This window comes from Rhinoderma darwinii, chromosome 13 (assembly GCF_050947455.1).
Source record: "Rhinoderma darwinii isolate aRhiDar2 chromosome 13, aRhiDar2.hap1, whole genome shotgun sequence".
In the NCBI taxonomy this organism is placed as follows: domain Eukaryota; kingdom Metazoa; phylum Chordata; class Amphibia; order Anura; family Rhinodermatidae; genus Rhinoderma; species Rhinoderma darwinii.
Window position 1 is genome coordinate 57,969,118 of NC_134699.1, and position 22,268 is coordinate 57,991,385.

Consider the following 22,268-nt stretch of genomic DNA (forward strand, 5'->3'; position numbering starts at 1 on the left):
TGGATTTATTCATCACATGCAACATTTCAGCCCTACTCCATGGGGCCTTCCTCATGCTTGTACCCCATGGAGTAGGGCTGAAACGTCACATGTGGTGAATAAATCCACTTTTTTCACTATCAATGTGTGCGGTCCCGTATTTTGGGGGATTTGACATTATATATATATATATATATATAGATGTATATGCGGAGACAGGGGTATACAAATTCTGCTATGGGGGTTCATTGGTGGTGGTCCCTGATGGTGGCTTTTTAGAAGCGATAGATGAAAACTGACGGTCAATATCCTCCTGGTGACAGTGTCTTCAGATGATGTCCTGCTTGGCAGTCATACATGAGTGACACTATATGGCAGCTGAGTGGTAACCTGATCCGCCATCTATGTCATTTACTTCTCACTTTACACCAATTTCTTGCGGTTTCCCAGCTCCCTGTTTGTCTTCTTGGTTGCTCCAGACTATGTAATGTGTAAATATTGCACAGGCCATAATGTCATCGCCGCCACACGAGATGAAGCACATGCGAGGCCTGTCCTATCCATCACCATGGGAATTATCTGTCCTACTCACATGGAGGATGCAGCCAAACAAGTGTTATCAGCGCTTGTCCTGTAACAAGAGGCGCAGGAAGGAGGGCAGATTGCAGCTATGGAGGCTTTATCTGGGTAAATCTAATCCCCACCACTCTCGATGTGAACGGCCTGTCCTTACTACTACAGTACATTATGTTATGTACAGAGCATACATCCTGATGGAACAGGTGCCAAGCCTTAAAGGACATAGCAACACAGCATCATTACAGAACCTACAGCCTGAAGGGGCACTTAGGGCGCTCCCGAATACAGGTACCCCAGGAGCCAGCGAAAGCCACCCAGTATTATTCAAGAATTGAAATGTAGACATTTTTGGAAACTACATAGCAGTATTATGCAGGATGTATGTGTCAGTATCCCGGCACTATATGGCAGTATTATGTGGGCTGTATATGTCAGTAGTATCTCGGCACCATATGGCAGTATTATGTGGGCTGTATATGTCAGTAGTATCTCGGCACCATATGGCAGTATTATGTTGGCACCATATGGCAGTATTATGTTGGCACTATATGGCAGTATTATGTGGGCTGTATATGTCAGCAGTATCTCGTCACTATATGGCAGTATTATGTGGGCTGTATATGTCAGTAGTATCTCGGCACCATATGGCAGTATTATGTTGGCACTATATGGCAGTATTATGTTCGCACTATATGGCAGTATTATGTGGGCTGTATATGTCAGCAGTATCTCGTCACTATATGGCAGTATTATGTGGGCTGTATATGTCAGTAGTATCTCGGCACCATATGGCAGTATTATGCGGGATGTATAGATCAGTAATATCTCGGCACTATATGACAGTATTATGTGGGCTGTATATGTCACCACTAACCTCTAAATAGGACATGAGGACCTCATACTCCATATCATCACTGGTCTCCTCAATGGCTTTAAAGAGATCATTCAAGGTCCTGATATATATTCCAGGTTCCCGGTCTGTGCCCAGCATAGTGTAGGTCTTGCCACAGCCTTATGCAAAAGTAATTGAACCGTGATTATTAAATGGACAAGAGAATTAACAAAAAAAAAAAAACACATCAGGAACTCAACAAATGGAGATTGGAAGACATCAGATCACCTCGGACAGTGCTAAATATAATCGCTAATCAACCTTTTTCGGTCTCAGTAGAGTTATAAGTTATAAAAGGGCATACATATCATAGCATTTCCCACTGCATCTGCAATGGGGCTTGTTGCCAACAAAAGTTGGCCCCATCACCATTGTACTGGGGGCCCTATCTCCACAAGCACCACAATGTTACCAATAAGGAAGGAGGAACCAACCAACGCAAGGGTCATCCCACCCTTCTCTCCTACAAAGGATGGAGGAGAATACGCCAGCAAGTGCTATGACCTCCACTTCCAGGCAACGGCATATGTACCATAAAAGTAGACCACGAACTTGCTATGGGGCCCTTGGAGAGATGGGGCCCAGCCCTGGTTGTTCCATATATTTTTCTATTGCTTTTAGGTCTTGAGAAGCAGTGCAAGACTCCCCTCTCCAGACAAACTTCTCGTTATCAAACAAAGGCTTGTGGAATTGCCCCAAGGGGTATGGTAAGGGCATAAATTAAGGGGAAAACCATAGTCCCATCTATACTCTGTGGGAAAACTGGGCCCCCTCTCGTCCAGGTACACACCGCTCCCAGGATATTGGGTTTGGTTATGTTCAGTACCAGACGGGGCAATGGGGCTTCTTGTCCACTATATGTGCCCACATATATTTTTATCTAAAATGTGCTCAATAGCAGTATAGCCCACATTATGGCTGCACTGCAATGTATGGGTGTCGCTGCTTTGGGTTCCTCAAAGGGGCCCCAAATCAATTTGGCCCATCTCCCATCCCAATCGTCTGTCTTACACTGTACAAGCTCTACCTCTCCACTTCTTACCTACAAGGCTTGGAGGAACAGATGAACAAGTCTTCAGCATGGGGGATTGCATTGCCATCACCCAGCACGGGGAAGGAAGCCCAGTGGTGTAGCTATAAGGGGTGTGGCAGCAAGTGATCACAATTGGACCCTTACTTCTGGGGGCCCATAAATGCCCAATGGCTTGTTGTAAGCAGCATGGCGGCATTATTTTATATACAGATTATTACTAAATGTTAGCTCCTTATTGGGCCCAGTTTTCACACTTCATGCTTTGAATTTTGAGGGCCCCATTTTCATTTTCGCCGTGCGGCCCCAAATCCCCTATGTATGGCCCCGGCATAGAATATTTGACAGTATAAATTGGGTTTCTGCAGTGGACTATTGTACGAGACAGACAGTTTCCCTGTTCAGTGCAAAAATATGGATCCCGCAGGAATCGGTATCGTCTGTCTTGTTGCCTTAGTAACAGAAGATGCAGGTTATCTCGGAGAAAACAACGTGTTCACACATGAATAAGCTTCTTGTTTAACCTCACCTGTGCCAACCGAGCGATATCGCATTATGCTGGATGGTAAACATTGTGTGCTATACCATAGATTCACTAAGCAAAGCTAGAAGCGAACCAGGAATGGGGCACCGCGTGCCTCTAAGCAAATTCAAACACTCACCAGTGGGGCCATAGGCAAACACAGTGGCATTGTAACCCGAGATGACTCCTTCAATCAACCCTTTGGTGGTGAGACGGTACACCGTGTCCTATCAGAGAGTAAAACAATGGATTAATAGCTGATCTTCAAGCCGATCTTCCATTTCTGAAGGTGGCCATAAGCTTTATATAGAATTCGGCTGGCTCCTCTCATCTCCTGCAGGAACAAAGGATCGGGCATGTCAAAATCAAATCCAACGTCTGGCATCGGGGGAGTCGGGGAGACCTCCATACACAGGAGACAGTCCTGCCGAAATTGGGCCCCTTTATTTATATCAGTTTCTTCCCTTGAAGGTTTTCAACAAGACAGCCGGTGGCAACAGGACATGTCCGCCATCACAGCTCCCATAGAGGTAGTCACTCAGTTTTTCCAGAATACCAAATGGCTAAGATAGGGAATAACAATGAATTGCTGGATAAATAGGAAGATTTGCCATTGTGGAGTCAATGAAAGCTGAGCAGCAACCCCTGTGGGAGCTGTAATGGCGGCCATCAGTGACTTCTCTAGAACCGGGCCTAAAGTGTCAAAGATTTTTGGGGCGATAGTCACTTTTAACTGTATACAGTTTGAAACTACAATGTGGGCAAGGTAGCGGTTGTCTCCCTCCCCCGCCGTCATCCTCATCTGTACCTGGCACAGGCTGGCGCGATTACATCATTGCGCCAGCCTGCATCATGCTCCAAAGCACACAAGCCTGGGAAGAGACGGCCTGCGGCACACCCAGAAGAGGGATACTACGCGAGATCGGGGGGTTAAGAAGATGCAAGGCACTATCGGTCAGGCAATATATCTCTTTTGAGGAGCACTATTTGTCGGGCAATATATCCCTTTTAAGCCACTGCAAAACTCTATATCCCTTTAGGGCACGATCTGTTGGGCACTATATCCCATTTGGGGGCACTATATAAGCCTTAGGACCTGTGCCCATGACCTTTAATATCCTAGCATCGTCCCTGGCAGCCATATTGGTGGTCATCCAGCTTTTCCAGAAACAAATATAACAAAAAAATGTCTAAATTGAAAATAAAGAAAAAAGGACGGGCCAAGTACTTAAAGGAGATTTCATATGGTATCTTGGCATTATATTAACAATCAGCCTGAATACTTCAGGCATAAGGAAGCAATCTCATGGCAATTATGTGCTTAAGATATTATCATAGCTTATCCAGTTTGTATGTAAGGACCATTAACACTCGCTAGAAACTCCCAGAGCAAAGCATAGAGTGATATTTGCCAGGGCTTTCTAATTACAACGCTTCAGAAATTATGATTTACAAGGACATACAGCTGAATGGAAAATAATATATATATATATATGTATATATATATATATATATATATATATATATATATATATATATATACACACACATACACACACACACACACACACACCTTATATTTTAATCCCCCCAAAAATTAAAAATTTGTTTTTTCATGGTTATTATTCATTCATGCAAATTTTGCCACTAGAGAGAGCACGTGTGAAATGTTTCCCATTGAAAGTATAGGACAAGATCAAAAGGCCATGTGGTGAAAAATTAGTTGTCATAAATTAAAGTTATGGCCATAGTCACAGACAATGTACAGGAGATCTACAGTGACGATCTAGAACTAGTGGAAATTAATGTCACCAATCTGAAAATTTATCGGACCTGTTCAATTATTATTGCGTGTTAATCACCAATGCATTTATGGTTAGCAGATTATGAATTTCCTATATGGAGGCAATTTCTATAATTAGATATGATAATCCCAATTGTATTGGATTATTAGATTAGATTATTAAAGAGCTAGGAAAAAGTCTTAAAGAAGTTGTCCACTTTTGACAATCCCTTTCTGAAAATCAGATGAGCACAGGTGTCCCGCTGCTGTACCCCCAGCAATCCGCTGCAATCTGCGAAGGAACCAGCAATAATATAAAACAAGATTAGGTTTAGAAAACCATACCCAATAGAAAACCCAACAATAAATGCGATATCAATATCACACGGTGCCAATTCTGAAAGATATATATGTAAAACAAAAAAGAAAAACTATATCAGAAATATAACCAGGCACTCTTGGGTCATTGAAAAATTATGAAATTTTATTTATTATTAAAACTCCAATTATTTAGAGAATATAAATGTATTCACACAATTTAAAACATTTTTGTCTCCTGGCCAGGAAAAGGTTACATACAGATACAAAATATACTAATAAGTAGGAAGCATAGATGTACACCTTGTTTTCCCCACAAATCGGGGTAAATGGCAAGAAAATAGATCCCAGAAAAAATCGCTAGGTTGAATTCACACCTGCGTTTTTTTCCCTTTGCACATACTTATGTGTATTTCCTCCAAAAAATGACAGCAATTCTTGTCAAAAGAGCGTGTAGTAGATTTATGAGGAAGGCCTTCCCATATATGAAAGAAGCATACCCCTATAAAAATAAAGCTGTCATTCAGTAAGGGGTTTGTATTTTTTATTTGTGTGTGGCTCTCATTCCTCCCTTTCAAGGATCAATCTTGCCTCAGGGATCAGGGGTAATAGACAGTCTATTTCTTAGACCATTACGGTCAAAATATATTCCTCCCGATCCTTATAATAATCACAGAGAGCTCCGTTCTTAATGATTTTATACTGCTTTTACCTTTAAACATGCACAAAGAGACGTGGAAGAGCAGCAGGCACAATTTGAAGCTCCAATGCCTCTCACCAGGTGGTATTCAGGTGAGATTCCGCCCATAAGCTCATACCTTCCTTCAAGCCTTTAGGATTGAGTTCTTCAATATAGGCTTTATTACGTCTCCGACATGCAAGGTTGCTCCACAGAAACATGTAGAGGTATTAGATCCAAAAGAAAGAGGGGCCCACACTTTCAAAAAGGTGATTTTCCAAACCATATAGTATCCATATAGTATCCTTTTTCGTGCGATGTTCCCAACACGGCCAGGGATTCACAAGGCAGAGTCTCGACGTCACTACCCGCCTTGCTTGATTAGGTCAGCTGACGCGTTTCATCCCTTATCGGGATTTCCTCAGAGCTGTCTTAGCAAGTCCAGCCAGATTCAGTGCATTTATAGGGTCCAACGTGCTTTCATTGGATCTATAGTTGGGAATAAAATATCCTGTACCGAAGGTCTATACTATTGCAAGATTACCCTCGTATTCCTTCAACGAAGTGACAACAATAATTTTCTTTCTACATCAAAAAATATATGTTAAGGAAAAAACTGACAATCAATTAGTTCGATATTAATGAACATTTTAATCCCTATATAGATCGTGCATAATCAGTAATGTCCCTCATACGCTAATATATATGTGAAACTCGAGTTTTGGAGAAAATTACTTCCTGCCTAAATAAAGTTAAATAATATTACCCAAGTTATACATTTCATATTTCACATATTTTTTGAGATGTTAAATACAAATATTTTTCCTTTTAATAAAAGAAAAAAGAGAAAAAGAAAAACTTTTCTTTCCATATTTTTACATAGAGAGACATAGATACGAAGAGCTTTTAAATATTACATTTTTGTTTATTACATTTTTATTTAGTCAAGATATTCAAGCCCGTTTTTTTGCAAATAACCCATAAATATAGTTCCATTATATGAGTAAATTCTCAATTTTATGACAAAAAATATGGGTGGAGTTCGTTGAGCCCTCCCGGGACAGCAGGGAGGGGGCTCATACCCAAAAGGGCAACAAAGTCCCAAGTCCCCACTAACCCCGGAAGGAACACGAAAAACCCCCACACCTCCAAAAGTCTAAGGAGACATCAAGGGACAAAGTGTCAATCAACGTACACAACGTATTTTAATCCCTGTATAGATGGAGGACAGTCCATGGTGTGCCCTCACATGGAAATACATATGGATCTCTAGTGTAGGAGAGAGTTGTTTACTACCTGAATATACTTTAATGCCATTACAAAAATTGTACATTTTATATTGCAAATTTTTACAAAGAGATATATATGGGTAAAGTCAATAAGCATTTCATACTGAGTATCCAAATACTTATGCCAGTTATTCTATATGAAGTTTCCTTGAGCCATTGCTCCATAGGTATGATTCCACTCCATCTATGAATTATCAATTCGATGACCGAAGAACATGCGGACGGAATCAAACCAACGTTCCAGGGAAGGCAGGGAGGGGGCTCTTATACCTGGAGGGGCAACAGAACCCGGGTCCCCACCAATCCTGGGAGGCAAGCATATAATTCCCCACACATTCAATCATCAAGGAACAGGATAAATGAACAATCCATAAAAAATCAAAGTATGTACTTAGATGGAATGAAGTTCTCTATTAACCCCCACTACCCATTAATCCTCGGATATGTCACTTATGTACTCCTCCTCATATGAAGAAACTCCTTAGTACGAGGGGAACAAAAGGGAAGATAAGTCATTTATCTGAAAAGTGGCCTGTTCTATATTTATGAGCAAAACCCACCCCATCAGTTTTGCCTTTTGGCCCTCAAATTGATTATTCCAAGAGATATTCCATACTTCTTGTTAATCGATGAGAATTACCGAGTATGGATCCAGTCAATCATGCGCCCCCTAGGATCAAAAAATTTTTTTCATATCTTTTTATCACATCATGGGATATATATGAAATGGGAGGGGGCCGGAGGAGACCTCTAAAGACGCTGGAAAACAGCCATCCCAGAGGAGGTCCACATGCTACCTCCCAAATGGAAAATTAAAGAAACATATTGAATTTTATTTCATTGTTTAATCCTCTAGGGTTTAGGGTACCCAGTGTATAGATCCACATGGTCTCCTTCTGTAAAAGTATACGATTGCGATCACCTCCTCTTCTATCCCCAAACAGTTGGTAGATCCCCATGAATTTTAGGCCCGCAGGTGATTGCTCATGGTGTGTTTTAAAATGTGCTGCCAATGGATTTTTTATATCTCCCTTTGAAATATCCAAAATGTGTTCATTTATGCGTATGTGCAGTTCTCGTTTGGTTTTCCCAATATATTGTTTTCCACAAGGGCAGATAATCGAGTACACAACCATCGTGGAACGGCAGTTAATATAATTAAGGACTTTAAATTCCCTTTTGTGTTCACTATCCGAGAAAGTATTTGACTTCAGCACGTATTTACAACATCTACACGAACCACACATGAACATTCCCTTGGGGCGTTTTTGTAGCCATGCCTCATTTTCTGGAGTTCTTCTCTTGAACTCCGAGCTGACTAGTATGTCTCTCAATGTAGGGGCCTTCCTGGGAACCATACTCGGTGTATCTCCAACTATTTGATTAATTTTTTGGTCCAAAGTTAAATGTGGCCAGTTTTTTATCATCAAGTTACGCAAAATTTCCCAATGGGACCCATATCTTGAAATGAATCTAACTCTCTTGTCCTCATTATTCCTTTTATTTCTTTGAAGGATTTCCTGTCTATTATGTCTTAATGCCCTATTGTATCCCTTCTTGATTAACTTCTTGGGGTACCCCCTATTCTCAAAACGAGACGATAGGTCTTCTGCTTCATTCTTAAAGTCCTTTAATTCCGAACAGTTACGCCGAATTCTAAGGAATTCACTTATTGGGATCCCCCTAATCTGAGATACAGGATGGTGACTACTTGCTGCTAATAGGGTATTACCCGATGTTGGTTTCCGATATGTAGTTGTTTTCAATTTGTTTTCCACCTTATAGATGTTAAGATCTAGGAAACTAATAGTATCTTTACTATGAGTGAATGTCAAAAAGATATTTAAGTTATTTATATTCAAATCCTTGATGAACTCTTCCAGTGATTCAAGGGAACCCCTCCAACACAACAGGATATCATCCATGTATCTAAGCCAAGTTCGGGCACACTTCCTAAAGAGGGGGTGAGGGTACACAATAAATTCCTCCCACCACCCCAGATGTAGGCAGGCATACGATGGTGCACAAGAGGACCCCATAGCTGTTCCATGTGTCTGGCGATAATACTTGCCATCAAAGGAAAAACAATTATGATTTAAAATGAACTCTAACATTTCTATAATAAATTCGTTCTGATGGGCCCAATCACCCCCCCTCCTCTCCAAAAAGTGTGCAGCTGCTCTTAAGCCAATGTCATGTGGGATCGAAGTATACAATGATTCTACATCTAATCCAACAAGAAGAAAATCCTCATCGATTCTCAGATTATAAATTTTGTTAAGGAGATCTCCTGTATCCAATACAAAAGAAGGAAGTGTACGGACAAAGGGTTTTAGTTTCTCATCTATGTATTTTCCAAGGTGATCTGTCGGGCCATCACAGCCCGAAATAATGGGTCTGCCCGGGGGAGTATTCCTGTCCTTGTGCACCTTTGGAAGTACATACATAGTGGGCATTCGTGGCTCTCTCACCTCCAGATATTGTAATTCATGTTTGTTTATCAGACCCTCATCTAACGCAAATAACAGCTTCCTATTCAATATCTCAGCTATATTGGTCAATGGATTATCTTTTAGAAGGATATACGCATCGGTATCTAGCTGTCTTTTAATCTCACCGACATAGTCCTCCTCCTTGAGAAGTACAACATTTCCCCCTTTATCACTGGGTTTTATCACGATGTTTTTGAAATTTTGCAATTCCTTCAGAGCCTTTCGTTCCCTTTTTGTTAGGTTGTCCTCACACAGGAGGGAGGACCAGTCGATGAGACCAATGTCCCTAAGCATTGCCTCCAGAAAGGCATGTGTGCATCTATTTGAATAAACGCTAGGCATTGTACTGCTTTTTTTACGTAGTCCTGTATATTCTGGAATGAGATCCACTAGATCTCCTATGCCTTCATTTGAATCCCCACATGGATTACTCTCCCTCCATAATTCATTTAAGTCCACCAATGTGTTTAGATCCGATAGTTCCAAATTGGATACTATATCGCATCCAGTTGTCTCACGCTGTGATGATAAATCTATGTCTTTGTTTCCATTCTCCCCCTCCTTCTTTTCCCCATGCCAAAGTCTCAAAATAATTTTTCTCAAAAAGAGGTGGAGATCTTTGCAAATTTCAAACTCCTTTCCAGGAGTGACGGGTGAGAAACCCAAACCCCGATTTAAGAGGGAAATATGGTCTATTGAGAGGGGGAGATCTGTCAGATTTATTATGTTATTTTGATTATCTTCTATCTTCCCCTGCGTTGTCTTGTATTGGGTCCTCCTTTTTTCTCTACTATTCTTTCCTCTCCGTATTTTCCTTTGTTTCGATCTCCTAAAAAAGATACCTTTGATTGTGTCTCCTCCATTCTGGAAAATTTTCCCATTTCAGTATCACTAGATGGGTCACTAGTTGTTTCTCCATCTGTTGACATAAACGTATTCCTTCTTATCCGAGGTCTACGTCTATTTTGTCCTTCCTTATTCATTGAGAAGGAGAAGATTTGTTTTTGTTCAAAATCAAAGGTATCCCTTTGGAATTTTTTTCTCTTTCGGGTAGATATTTCCCGAAGTTCCCTTTCCACCTCTTTTTTAAGGCTATCATTTAATTTTTGGAAATCTGGGTCATTACAAAAGGCATCTAATTTTTTCACGCTCTCTTCAATTTCGATAGTGAGCGAGCCCAACATAATTTTCTCCTCCTCTATTAATAAATCCATCAAATTTTTTGAATGCCTTAAGCATTCCTCATCCCATTTCTCCAGAAATAATTCTCTTTTGAAATGTGACGCTGGAGTTGTGCGTCTGCGTAAACCTCTTGGTGTTATATTTGATGTTTTATAGGCTTCTAAGCTCTGAATATCCCATTTACGTCTCAGATGACTTAATATTAATTTACGATGATTTTTAAAGAGGCCATATATGTCTCTCCTTAAGTCCTCTATATTTTTATTTAACTCACAATTTAGTAATGCAGCAATCTGTGCATCTACCTCCGTATCCAGGCAATATGCCATTATGAGGGCACACCACTGACTGTACGTCCCCAAATGAAAATAAAGAAAAACAAAATCTATTATCAAGGGTAAGCAAGAAAAGTTGGAGGGAAAAAAGAAAAACACCCTCCTATAAACTTATATAAAACAAGATTAGGTTTAGAAAACCATACCCAATAGAAAACCCAACAATAAATGCGATATCAATATCACACGGTGCCAATTCTGAAAGATATATATGTAAAACAAAAAAGAAAAACTATATCAGAAATATAACCAGGCACTCTTGGGTCATTGAAAAATTATGAAATTTTATTTATTATTAAAACTCCAATTATTTAGAGAATATAAATGTATTCACACAATTTAAAACATTTTTGTCTCCTGGCCAGGAAAAGGTTACATACAGATACAAAATATACTAATAAGTAGGAAGCATAGATGTACACCTTGTTTTCCCCACAAATCGGGGTAAATGGCAAGAAAATAGATCCCAGAAAAAATCGCTAGGTTGAATTCACACCTGCGTTTTTTTCCCTTTGCACATACTTATGTGTATTTCCTCCAAAAAATGACAGCAATTCTTGTCAAAAGAGCGTGTAGTAGATTTATGAGGAAGGCCTTCCCATATATGAAAGAAGCATACCCCTATAAAAATAAAACTGTCATTCAGTAAGGGGTTTGTATTTTTTATTTGTGTGTGGCTCTCATTCCTCCCTTTCAAGGATCAATCTTGCCTCAGGGATCAGGGGTAATAGACAGTCTATTTCTTAGACCATTACGGTCAAAATATATTCCTCCCGATCCTTATAATAATCACAGAGAGCTCCGTTCTTAATGATTTTATACTGCTTTTACCTTTAAACATGCACAAAGAGACGTGGAAGAGCAGCAGGCACAATTTGAAGCTCCAATGCCTCTCACCAGGTGGTATTCAGGTGAGATTCCGCCCATAAGCTCATACCTTCCTTCAAGCCTTTAGGATTGAGTTCTTCAATATAGGCTTTATTACGTCTCCGACATGCAAGGTTGCTCCACAGAAACATGTAGAGGTATTAGATCCAAAAGAAAGAGGGGCCCACACTTTCAAAAAGGTGATTTTCCAAACCATATAGTATCCATATAGTATCCTTTTTCGTGCGATGTTCCCAACACGGCCAGGGATTCACAAGGCAGAGTCTCGACGTCACTACCCGCCTTGCTTGATTAGGTCAGCTGACGCGTTTCATCCCTTATCGGGATTTCCTCAGAGCTGTCTTAGCAAGTCCAGCCAGATTCAGTGCATTTATAGGGTCCAACGTGCTTTCATTGGATCTATAGTTGGGAATAAAATATCCTGTACCGAAGGTCTATACTATTGCAAGATTACCCTCGTATTCCTTCAACGAAGTGACAACAATAATTTTCTTTCTACATCAAAAAATATATGTTAAGGAAAAAACTGACAATCAATTAGTTCGATATTAATGAACATTTTAATCCCTATATAGATCGTGCATAATCAGTAATGTCCCTCATACGCTAATATATATGTGAAACTCGAGTTTTGGAGAAAATTACTTCCTGCCTAAATAAAGTTAAATAATATTACCCAAGTTATACATTTCATATTTCACATATTTTTTGAGATGTTAAATACAAATATTTTTCCTTTTAATAAAAGAAAAAAGAGAAAAAGAAAAACTTTTCTTTCCATATTTTTACATAGAGAGACATAGATACGAAGAGCTTTTAAATATTACATTTTTGTTTATTACATTTTTATTTAGTCAAGATATTCAAGCCCGTTTTTTTGCAAATAACCCATAAATATAGTTCCATTATATGAGTAAATTCTCAATTTTATGACAAAAAATATGGGTGGAGTTCGTTGAGCCCTCCCGGGACAGCAGGGAGGGGGCTCATACCCAAAAGGGCAACAAAGTCCCAAGTCCCCACTAACCCCGGAAGGAACACGAAAAACCCCCACACCTCCAAAAGTCTAAGGAGACATCAAGGGACAAAGTGTCAATCAACGTACACAACGTATTTTAATCCCTGTATAGATGGAGGACAGTCCATGGTGTGCCCTCACATGGAAATACATATGGATCTCTAGTGTAGGAGAGAGTTGTTTACTACCTGAATATACTTTAATGCCATTACAAAAATTGTACATTTTATATTGCAAATTTTTACAAAGAGATATATATGGGTAAAGTCAATAAGCATTTCATACTGAGTATCCAAATACTTATGCCAGTTATTCTATATGAAGTTTCCTTGAGCCATTGCTCCATAGGTATGATTCCACTCCATCTATGAATTATCAATTCGATGACCGAAGAACATGCGGACGGAATCAAACCAACGTTCCAGGGAAGGCAGGGAGGGGGCTCTTATACCTGGAGGGGCAACAGAACCCGGGTCCCCACCAATCCTGGGAGGCAAGCATATAATTCCCCACACATTCAATCATCAAGGAACAGGATAAATGAACAATCCATAAAAAATCAAAGTATGTACTTAGATGGAATGAAGTTCTCTATTAACCCCCACTACCCATTAATCCTCGGATATGTCACTTATGTACTCCTCCTCATATGAAGAAACTCCTTAGTACGAGGGGAACAAAAGGGAAGATAAGTCATTTATCTGAAAAGTGGCCTGTTCTATATTTATGAGCAAAACCCACCCCATCAGTTTTGCCTTTTGGCCCTCAAATTGATTATTCCAAGAGATATTCCATACTTCTTGTTAATCGATGAGAATTACCGAGTATGGATCCAGTCAATCATGCGCCCCCTAGGATCAAAAAATTTTTTTCATATCTTTTTATCACATCATGGGATATATATGAAATGGGAGGGGGCCGGAGGAGACCTCTAAAGACGCTGGAAAACAGCCATCCCAGAGGAGGTCCACATGCTACCTCCCAAATGGAAAATTAAAGAAACATATTGAATTTTATTTCATTGTTTAATCCTCTAGGGTTTAGGGTACCCAGTGTATAGATCCACATGGTCTCCTTCTGTAAAAGTATACGATTGCGATCACCTCCTCTTCTATCCCCAAACAGTTGGTAGATCCCCATGAATTTTAGGCCCGCAGGTGATTGCTCATGGTGTGTTTTAAAATGTGCTGCCAATGGATTTTTTATATCTCCCTTTGAAATATCCAAAATGTGTTCATTTATGCGTATGTGCAGTTCTCGTTTGGTTTTCCCAATATATTGTTTTCCACAAGGGCAGATAATCGAGTACACAACCATCGTGGAACGGCAGTTAATATAATTAAGGACTTTAAATTCCCTTTTGTGTTCACTATCCGAGAAAGTATTTGACTTCAGCACGTATTTACAACATCTACACGAACCACACATGAACATTCCCTTGGGGCGTTTTTGTAGCCATGCCTCATTTTCTGGAGTTCTTCTCTTGAACTCCGAGCTGACTAGTATGTCTCTCAATGTAGGGGCCTTCCTGGGAACCATACTCGGTGTATCTCCAACTATTTGATTAATTTTTTGGTCCAAAGTTAAATGTGGCCAGTTTTTTATCATCAAGTTACGCAAAATTTCCCAATGGGACCCATATCTTGAAATGAATCTAACTCTCTTGTCCTCATTATTCCTTTTATTTCTTTGAAGGATTTCCTGTCTATTATGTCTTAATGCCCTATTGTATCCCTTCTTGATTAACTTCTTGGGGTACCCCCTATTCTCAAAACGAGACGATAGGTCTTCTGCTTCATTCTTAAAGTCCTTTAATTCCGAACAGTTACGCCGAATTCTAAGGAATTCACTTATTGGGATCCCCCTAATCTGAGATACAGGATGGTGACTACTTGCTGCTAATAGGGTATTTCATATGGTATCTTGGCATTATATTAACAATCAGCCTGAATACTTCAGGCATAAGGAAGCAATCTCATGGCAATTATGTGCTTAAGATATTATCATAGCTTATCCAGTTTGTATGTAAGGACCATTAACACTCGCTAGAAACTCCCAGAGCAAAGCATAGAGTGATATTTGCCAGGGCTTTCTAATTACAACGCTTCAGAAATTATGATTTACAAGGACATACAGCTGAATGGAAAATAATATATATATATATATGTATATATATATATATATATATATATATATATATATATATACACACACATACACACACACACACACACACACCTTATATTTTAATCCCCCCAAAAATTAAAAATTTGTTTTTTCATGGTTATTATTCATTCATGCAAATTTTGCCACTAGAGAGAGCACGTGTGAAATGTTTCCCATTGAAAGTATAGGACAAGATCAAAAGGCCATGTGGTGAAAAATTAGTTGTCATAAATTAAAGTTATGGCCATAGTCACAGACAATGTACAGGAGATCTACAGTGACGATCTAGAACTAGTGGAAATTAATGTCACCAATCTGAAAATTTATCGGACCTGTTCAATTATTATTGCGTGTTAATCACCAATGCATTTATGGTTAGCAGATTATGAATTTCCTATATGGAGGCAATTTCTATAATTAGATATGATAATCCCAATTGTATTGGATTATTAGATTAGATTATTAAAGAGCTAGGAAAAAGTCTTAAAGAAGTTGTCCACTTTTGACAATCCCTTTCTGAAAATCAGATGAGCACAGGTGTCCCGCTGCTGTACCCCCAGCAATCCGCTGCAATCTGCGAAGGAACCAGCAATAAGCCTTCAATTTGCCTGCAGTGCCCACACAGGTGAAATTAAGCATTACACAGATTCTATTGAAATAATTGTGCGGTCCATGTAAAGTAGGTACACACTTGGTCCTCCAGAGTGAGAGACGCTCTTGTAGCCATTCTCAGTTCTACATAATTTGAGTCCTAAATGAGGGACTACCTACTTTTAACCCTAAATTCAATCATAGCGTGTTTGAAAATAGGTTTTCAAAATCAGACAACCCCTTTAAAAAAGGTAAAATGCCCACTCTTCCACACTTCAACCATGATTAGATACTGGGTTCAGATCAAAATCTTTGGAGACCCTTGACCATATATGTAACGGACCCTCTATCATTTTGTTTTTTTGGCCATATTGTGCCTAAATAATCAGTGCCATACAGTGAACATATAACACGCATACACCTTCAAAATAATACTATATTACTAGGTATGAAGTGTACAATAACCACGTAGGGTGAAGAAAGGGTTGTGGAGGCCTAAATGGTGACGGCTCAAGGGTAATTGCCTATTTTGCCCATGCTATAATCCAGACCGGGCAAGATAAGCATGGTGTCGTTGTTGGTAAGATGCAAAGTTTCCATTGCAGAATCAATGGAAGCTACAGATACTAGCAGGGTGATATTTCGGAGTGGAGTTCGGTATACCAGAGCATTGCTTGCATGAAGGAAGCAGTAAAAGTAAGGAGTAACAGATTTGTTTGTATTGTCAGTTGACCACTTCCAAGCACAGTAATACACAATGACAAGTAGAAGACTCTCACATACATCAAGGTGCAAGTCTCGAGAATAATGTAGGTGAAGAGGTAACACAACCCAAAGCACAAAGAGGCAACATGATCCCATCAAGGAGGTAACATTATCTCCAAGAAGTCTTGTGTTTCCTCTCTCCTCATTCTTAGCTCAGAGACTTCTATCAGGACATCTCAGTAGACAAGACGGCAACAGTGAAGGAAAGTAAAAGTGTAATGGAATAGAAAGCGAAGACTAATAATGAGAGTAAACTGGAATGAAGGAAAGCAGGGCGAGCGAGTACAAGACGGACAATAAAGAGGAGGACAATGACCAACCAGGGGGGTGCTAAGGGAATGTGTGACTTTGGAGAGGAGACAACAGGAGGCAAAACTGTAAATCAAGAGGTCACCTCCACACATGAATGAGCCCAAAGAAAAACAAAGCAATCTTGAGATTACGAGCAGGACATTGCGCCTCTCTGGAGGTATTTTACGTGTCTGTATTTTTATAAAAGAGCGATTTAACCAGAGTAGTGGAACGGTAATGGAGGTAACTTGGGTAACAGAGGGATCAACAACTTTGTGTTTTCGAGAATACCCATTTAGGGACATTCAACGTTTGCCACAATTTTCCTAGCATACTTTAGATGAATGATCCAAAAGATCCTTACAAGATAACATTGAGCCAAAACATTGGAGTTTTGGCCTAAAACTTTGATGCACTTGTTACCCGTTTCCCCCTTCACCAAGATAGTTGTTACCAAACAGGATCCCCCATTGCTCTAATTATACTAGCCTTATTTCTTCAAAGGGTGAACTATGCCTTAAAGGGGTTCTCAAGGCAGGTTAATGAGATGTGCAATAAAAATGTGATCAGTGGTTTTCCTTCATTTGGGATTTTCCCCGATCCCTGGGGCTTCCATATCCCGTCAGCATCTGATAAGTCAATATTCCCAATTTTACAGTTTAAAATGGATTTATTTAAGGCTGTCCTGGGTCTCAAAGCTTGGACTAGAGATGCCAGCATGGTAAACCCACATAATATGGGAAGTTAAGCTAACGCAACTGTTGAAAAGTAGAGCGGAAAATGAGTCAATTCTACAGTCAGCCTTGAGGAACCCATTGATGGCCCCATCTTGCTTTGGGCCCCCTAAACTATCAGCCCTTCGGTACTTTCAGTGATAGAATCAAACTAGGCACTTTAACATAAGTCTGGCTTATGCAAATCCAACTTAAAGTCTGATACTATGAATCTAGTCGAGAACTTTTGGTTTCCCTTCTCAGGGGGGGGGGGGGGAAGGATTGGCAGACATCTCAACAACCATTGATAGTGTGAGTCATCAACCTGTTAATGACCATTCTTTGATTATAGCCAACACAACTTGGAAGCCACCACTTTGTAGACTGGACCAATATTTCTGATGAATATAAGTTATGACATCATTAGGAATCGAAGGTCTTACGGTGGTCATTTACCGGCATATGTCTCACCAATACTGATGTTTGGTGAGATGTCTTAAAGTTCTCAGACTGCTATCTGCACCCATGCTATCTGGTTATTCTTATGTGAACAGAACACAATAGGCAAACAAGGGGCCCAATTTACCATGGGCTACAATCACTTATTACCCACCAGTCACAGGATGGGAGCTATGAAGGCTCAATAATAAAATGAAAGGGACCTATATAATAGGCAATGATGAGCCAATATGGTGCCCTCTACTTCACATAAGTGTTAATGCCCCGATACACCCCCCGTGGGACAACTTAATATATGGCATGGGCTTGAAGGGGTCACTGTACTTTAGAGGAAGTAACAAAGCCTCTCTAGGGTGCCCAACAAACTACTGTGGCCCTGACTATTTGCCCAAATGGGGCCCAGATATTTCTAATGAAGACTGTGTCCTAATAACATTTCCCTAATCCTAACCTTGCCTTGGGCGATACCCAAAGCCTTTCGAAACCCCTTTCGAAATTGCTTGTCATCCTAATCCCTAAGCAAATGCTGAAAATAATAGAGGACACAAAAAAAGAAAACGTCAAGGTTAGGATGAAAAAAGTCAGACAAATGTAAGGTCAGGTTCATCTAAACCAGGGGTGGGCAAACTTTTTGACTCGCGGGCCACAATGGGTTCTAAAATTTGACAGAGGGGCCGGGCCAGGAGCATTTGGAGGGAGTGTTTGGGCCGGATATACTAAAGCATTAAATGTAGTGTGTGCAAACCTCATAGCACAGTAAGAACACTACAACCCAATTTATTAACTGTCTTTCAAATGTGAAAAATAGCCCTTATCAGTTAATAAATTTGTCTCAAGGAATATGCAAGATATGGCATTTACATACTATTTCGCAGATACTGGGAGGAGGAAATGTAAATAGATTAAAATAACATACGCACTGTGATTTATCAAGAAAAAAGTTCTGTTGACTCTGTAAATTAGCTGCCAACCTCTGAGCAGTAGCCGCCCGTTCTTGTGTTGACTGCTTGCTAGCATAGTTTGCATGCTTCGTGGCAAAGTGACGGCTGATATTGTACTCTTTGAAAACCGAAGGGCTTAATGGTGACGTGAAACGAAGTGAAAATTAAAGTGAAATAAAGAGAAATACGCGCCACATTAACAACGGTCAATGTGTTTTGAGTGCGCCATCTATTGGGAAAACGTGGGCATTGCAGGGAAAGGGGAAAAAAAAGGAGGTTTTTACTATAATTTGGACAAGTTCGGCGGGCCGGATTAAAAAGCCTAACGGGCCGTATGTGGCCCGCGGGCCGTAGTTTGCCCATGTCTGATCTAAACAGTCAGAGGAAGGAACTAAGCCAATAACAAGCCATGTTGGTAGAAGAGTTCTTGTAACAAGCAGTCTTAGGGCAGTCATGTCCCTATCTAGTAGTATCAAGGCTGATGAGAAACCTCAAGACACAAAGAGTAGACATGACATTCAGTAGAATTACAAACTACAGAGAAACTTCTTCTTGTAGAGGTGGGTCTTTTGGAGAGGTTTCACGGTACATGGTCACAAGCCATTAAAATATATTTTCTTACTTAAGATTGATGGCATATTGCTAGGATATGCCATGAATGTCCTATTGGCGATTGTCCGACCACTGTGGCAAGGAAGCGCCATGCCCCTTGGGCTCCCGTCTGCTTTTCTTGGTAACATTAACCATAGTGGGCCAACCATGCAGCCTTTAAGAAAAGCAGAACAATCAAATGTTTGGCCAGTTGATCTACTGAAGATATCAAGTGTTCTCCTAAGGTTTCAGAAGAAGGACTTGCTGATTCCCGGACTGGCTTTATTATAAAAAGGGGTTGTCATCACAAGACACAAGGGTCTTATTGGCCAAATTATCAGTGTTCCTGTTACTCACCTTGTCTCGTAACCCTGCTTACATCTGCCGGCCAGGTCCAGTCTTCCTGACAACCGGCCCGCTCTGATGAGGTCATGCCCAACCACAAATTTAAAAGTAGATTCTGCATGGTATCACTGCCGGTGTCTTGAGGTATATTCCTTATCACTAGTTTTTAGTCTAACGTCTTGACCCTGATCCTGACCTTAACCTCATCTCTGGATTAAGCCACTTGTCTTGCCTTTTCTAGTTTTGCCATCTGGTATTTTTAGTTAATCTCCTTGTTGACCCCTGGCTGCTCTCCTGGTTACATCTCCATCTCCTCCTCTGGCTTGTTACATCATTGTCTGTGCTACCGGTATTGACCCCTGGCTTCGTTCTAACTCCACTTCTGCACCTGCTCCAGACGTCCCTACAGAATACATACCGCCAATCAATGACTTATTAAGGGCCCATTAAAGGAGTATCCGGCCGGGAAAGACCATACCCTATTGCGGGGGTTCTAGGGAGGTTCCTTAGACTCTGCACCTTAGTTTAGTCAGCGCTAAACCGATTGCGGCATAAGGATCCACTTCTTGGGTGAGAGTTACAAATGTGACTAAATTAGATTGTCAAAACTTCATATCACCCTTGGAGGAGATTCCTCATGTGCTTCAAGGAGGAACGGGGTAAGGGAGTGACAACTGCTCAGAGCATATTTTTGCCTCAGAAAAGTGGTTCTTAGTACGGTCCAATCTGGCTGGAGTTCCCGATTCCCTTCATACACATGAAGCGATATAAACATTATTATGGGCCTGGTAGACATTAGTTCAGTACAAGCCATGAAGCAGTTAAAAAATAATTAGCAGCCGTGAAGACACCAGGGAGGCAGCAACTGAGGAATCATTCCTGAAAGTCACATCTAATGTTCACTCTCTCTAAATAGGCCACCTGAGCCCCATGTCCTTTGTACGTACCTTACAGTATGTAGCGAAAAGAAGGTTTAGTGCCTTGACAGTCATTTCTCAGTCATTATTATATAATTGAAATGTCAACAGAAGACTCTGAGGGTGGAAATGGATGCAGAAGACCTCCTGGGAGATTCACCACCAACCAACACAGGGCAAGGTCGAACATGACAAGACTGTACCGATTTGAATACAATTATCGGTGGGGCTAAGCATTGATGGGTCCATCAGGATGTTCTATATGTAGGCAACATTTTTGTTAGCTGTGGCATTGGATTAAGTGCCATCAACATAGCCTGAACGAGCGGGGTGAAAGTGCCCACAAAAAGCCATAAAGGGGGATGGTGTTGTCCACAAGTCCAGCGATGTCGGGAGGTTTGGTGAGGGTTGGAGGTGAGAAAATAGGGGGCCTAATGGCGGGAAGTAGATAGGATAGGTGATTTGGAAAGAGGATTAAGTAGCATAGGTGGATTAGGTGCCAGTGTAGGGTTTAGAAGTATTCTTCTGTACTCACAGGGTGAAGCAGGTTCCACCCTCTCCGCCTTTGTTTTTAGGAGTATGTTTTTTGTTGTAAGGTGGGATTGCAGCACCAAATGCACGGAGTTGGTAGTTTTGGGACAAGGTGAGAAACACAGGCTTTATAACCGGGTTTCTCGTCAGTGGGGGGACACAGGGAGTGTGACAGGGTCCCCAATTAGGTGAGCGGACACTGCTGACTATTAGTTGGTGGAAGGGCCGTGGCAGGTGTTCCTCGGCACAATGTGGGAGTTCCTGCGATCTGTCGGATTGTCTAACTGTGCTGTTAAATGTGAATGGTTGCACTCTTGATGAAATCACTCAAGGTCATGTAATTGCCCACAGAAGGTCACCAGCTGTGGTGGCACAGAAAGCCATACATCCAACTAGCGACTTGAAGCTGAGGTCTAGTGGTGGACACCCAGTATTCGCATAGTGGTTGACAGGCATGGCCTGTGGACTTACTCAGCTGCCATGATCTATCCTCTATAATGACAGGTCCAAAAATATTCAGATCTGGAGTTACTTACGAAAAACAAAACTGAGAATGGACCTAAGAAACTTCATCCAAAGGGCCAGCCATTTGGATTGTGCTCCTTCGGAAGATACCTATTGAATAGTCATTGGAGCCTCATCACTGGTTTGTCACTATATTAGTAATGCCTAGAAGCATAACTAGATCAAACTTGTCTTCTCATCTACTAAAAGGTTTTGTCATTTTGATAAATTGTTACATAAACATATCTGCGGGATTTCTATAAAAGAAACCTAAAGGATCGTACCTGGGTTGCAGAGTAGTCAAACGCCACATCAAACATGTAGGACTTCTCACGGGAACGGTTGGCTCTCAAAATGTCATCTGGGTCTTCCATTGGATCCATAAGAACCACCATCTACAAGAAGTTATTATATAGGTTGATAACATTGTACAACGGCACCATGGTAAACGTTCTGAAAATTATTGT

General features: G+C 40.6%; 1 protein-coding gene across 1 annotated transcript in view; it reads right to left on the reverse strand.

Annotated features, from left to right (window-relative positions):
- The window catches only part of KIF19 (kinesin family member 19), a 52,505-nt gene that overhangs the window by 14,816 nt on the left and 15,421 nt on the right, over window positions 1-22,268 (reverse strand). Inside the window, exons 3-5 of the mRNA XM_075846246.1 lie at window positions 22,086-22,196; window positions 3,143-3,230; window positions 1,433-1,569 (exon numbers count right to left, since the gene is read on the reverse strand). Coding sequence (XP_075702361.1) covers window positions 1,433-1,569; window positions 3,143-3,230; window positions 22,086-22,196 — 336 coding nt within the window. The remainder of the gene's footprint in view (window positions 1-1,432; window positions 1,570-3,142; window positions 3,231-22,085; window positions 22,197-22,268) is intronic.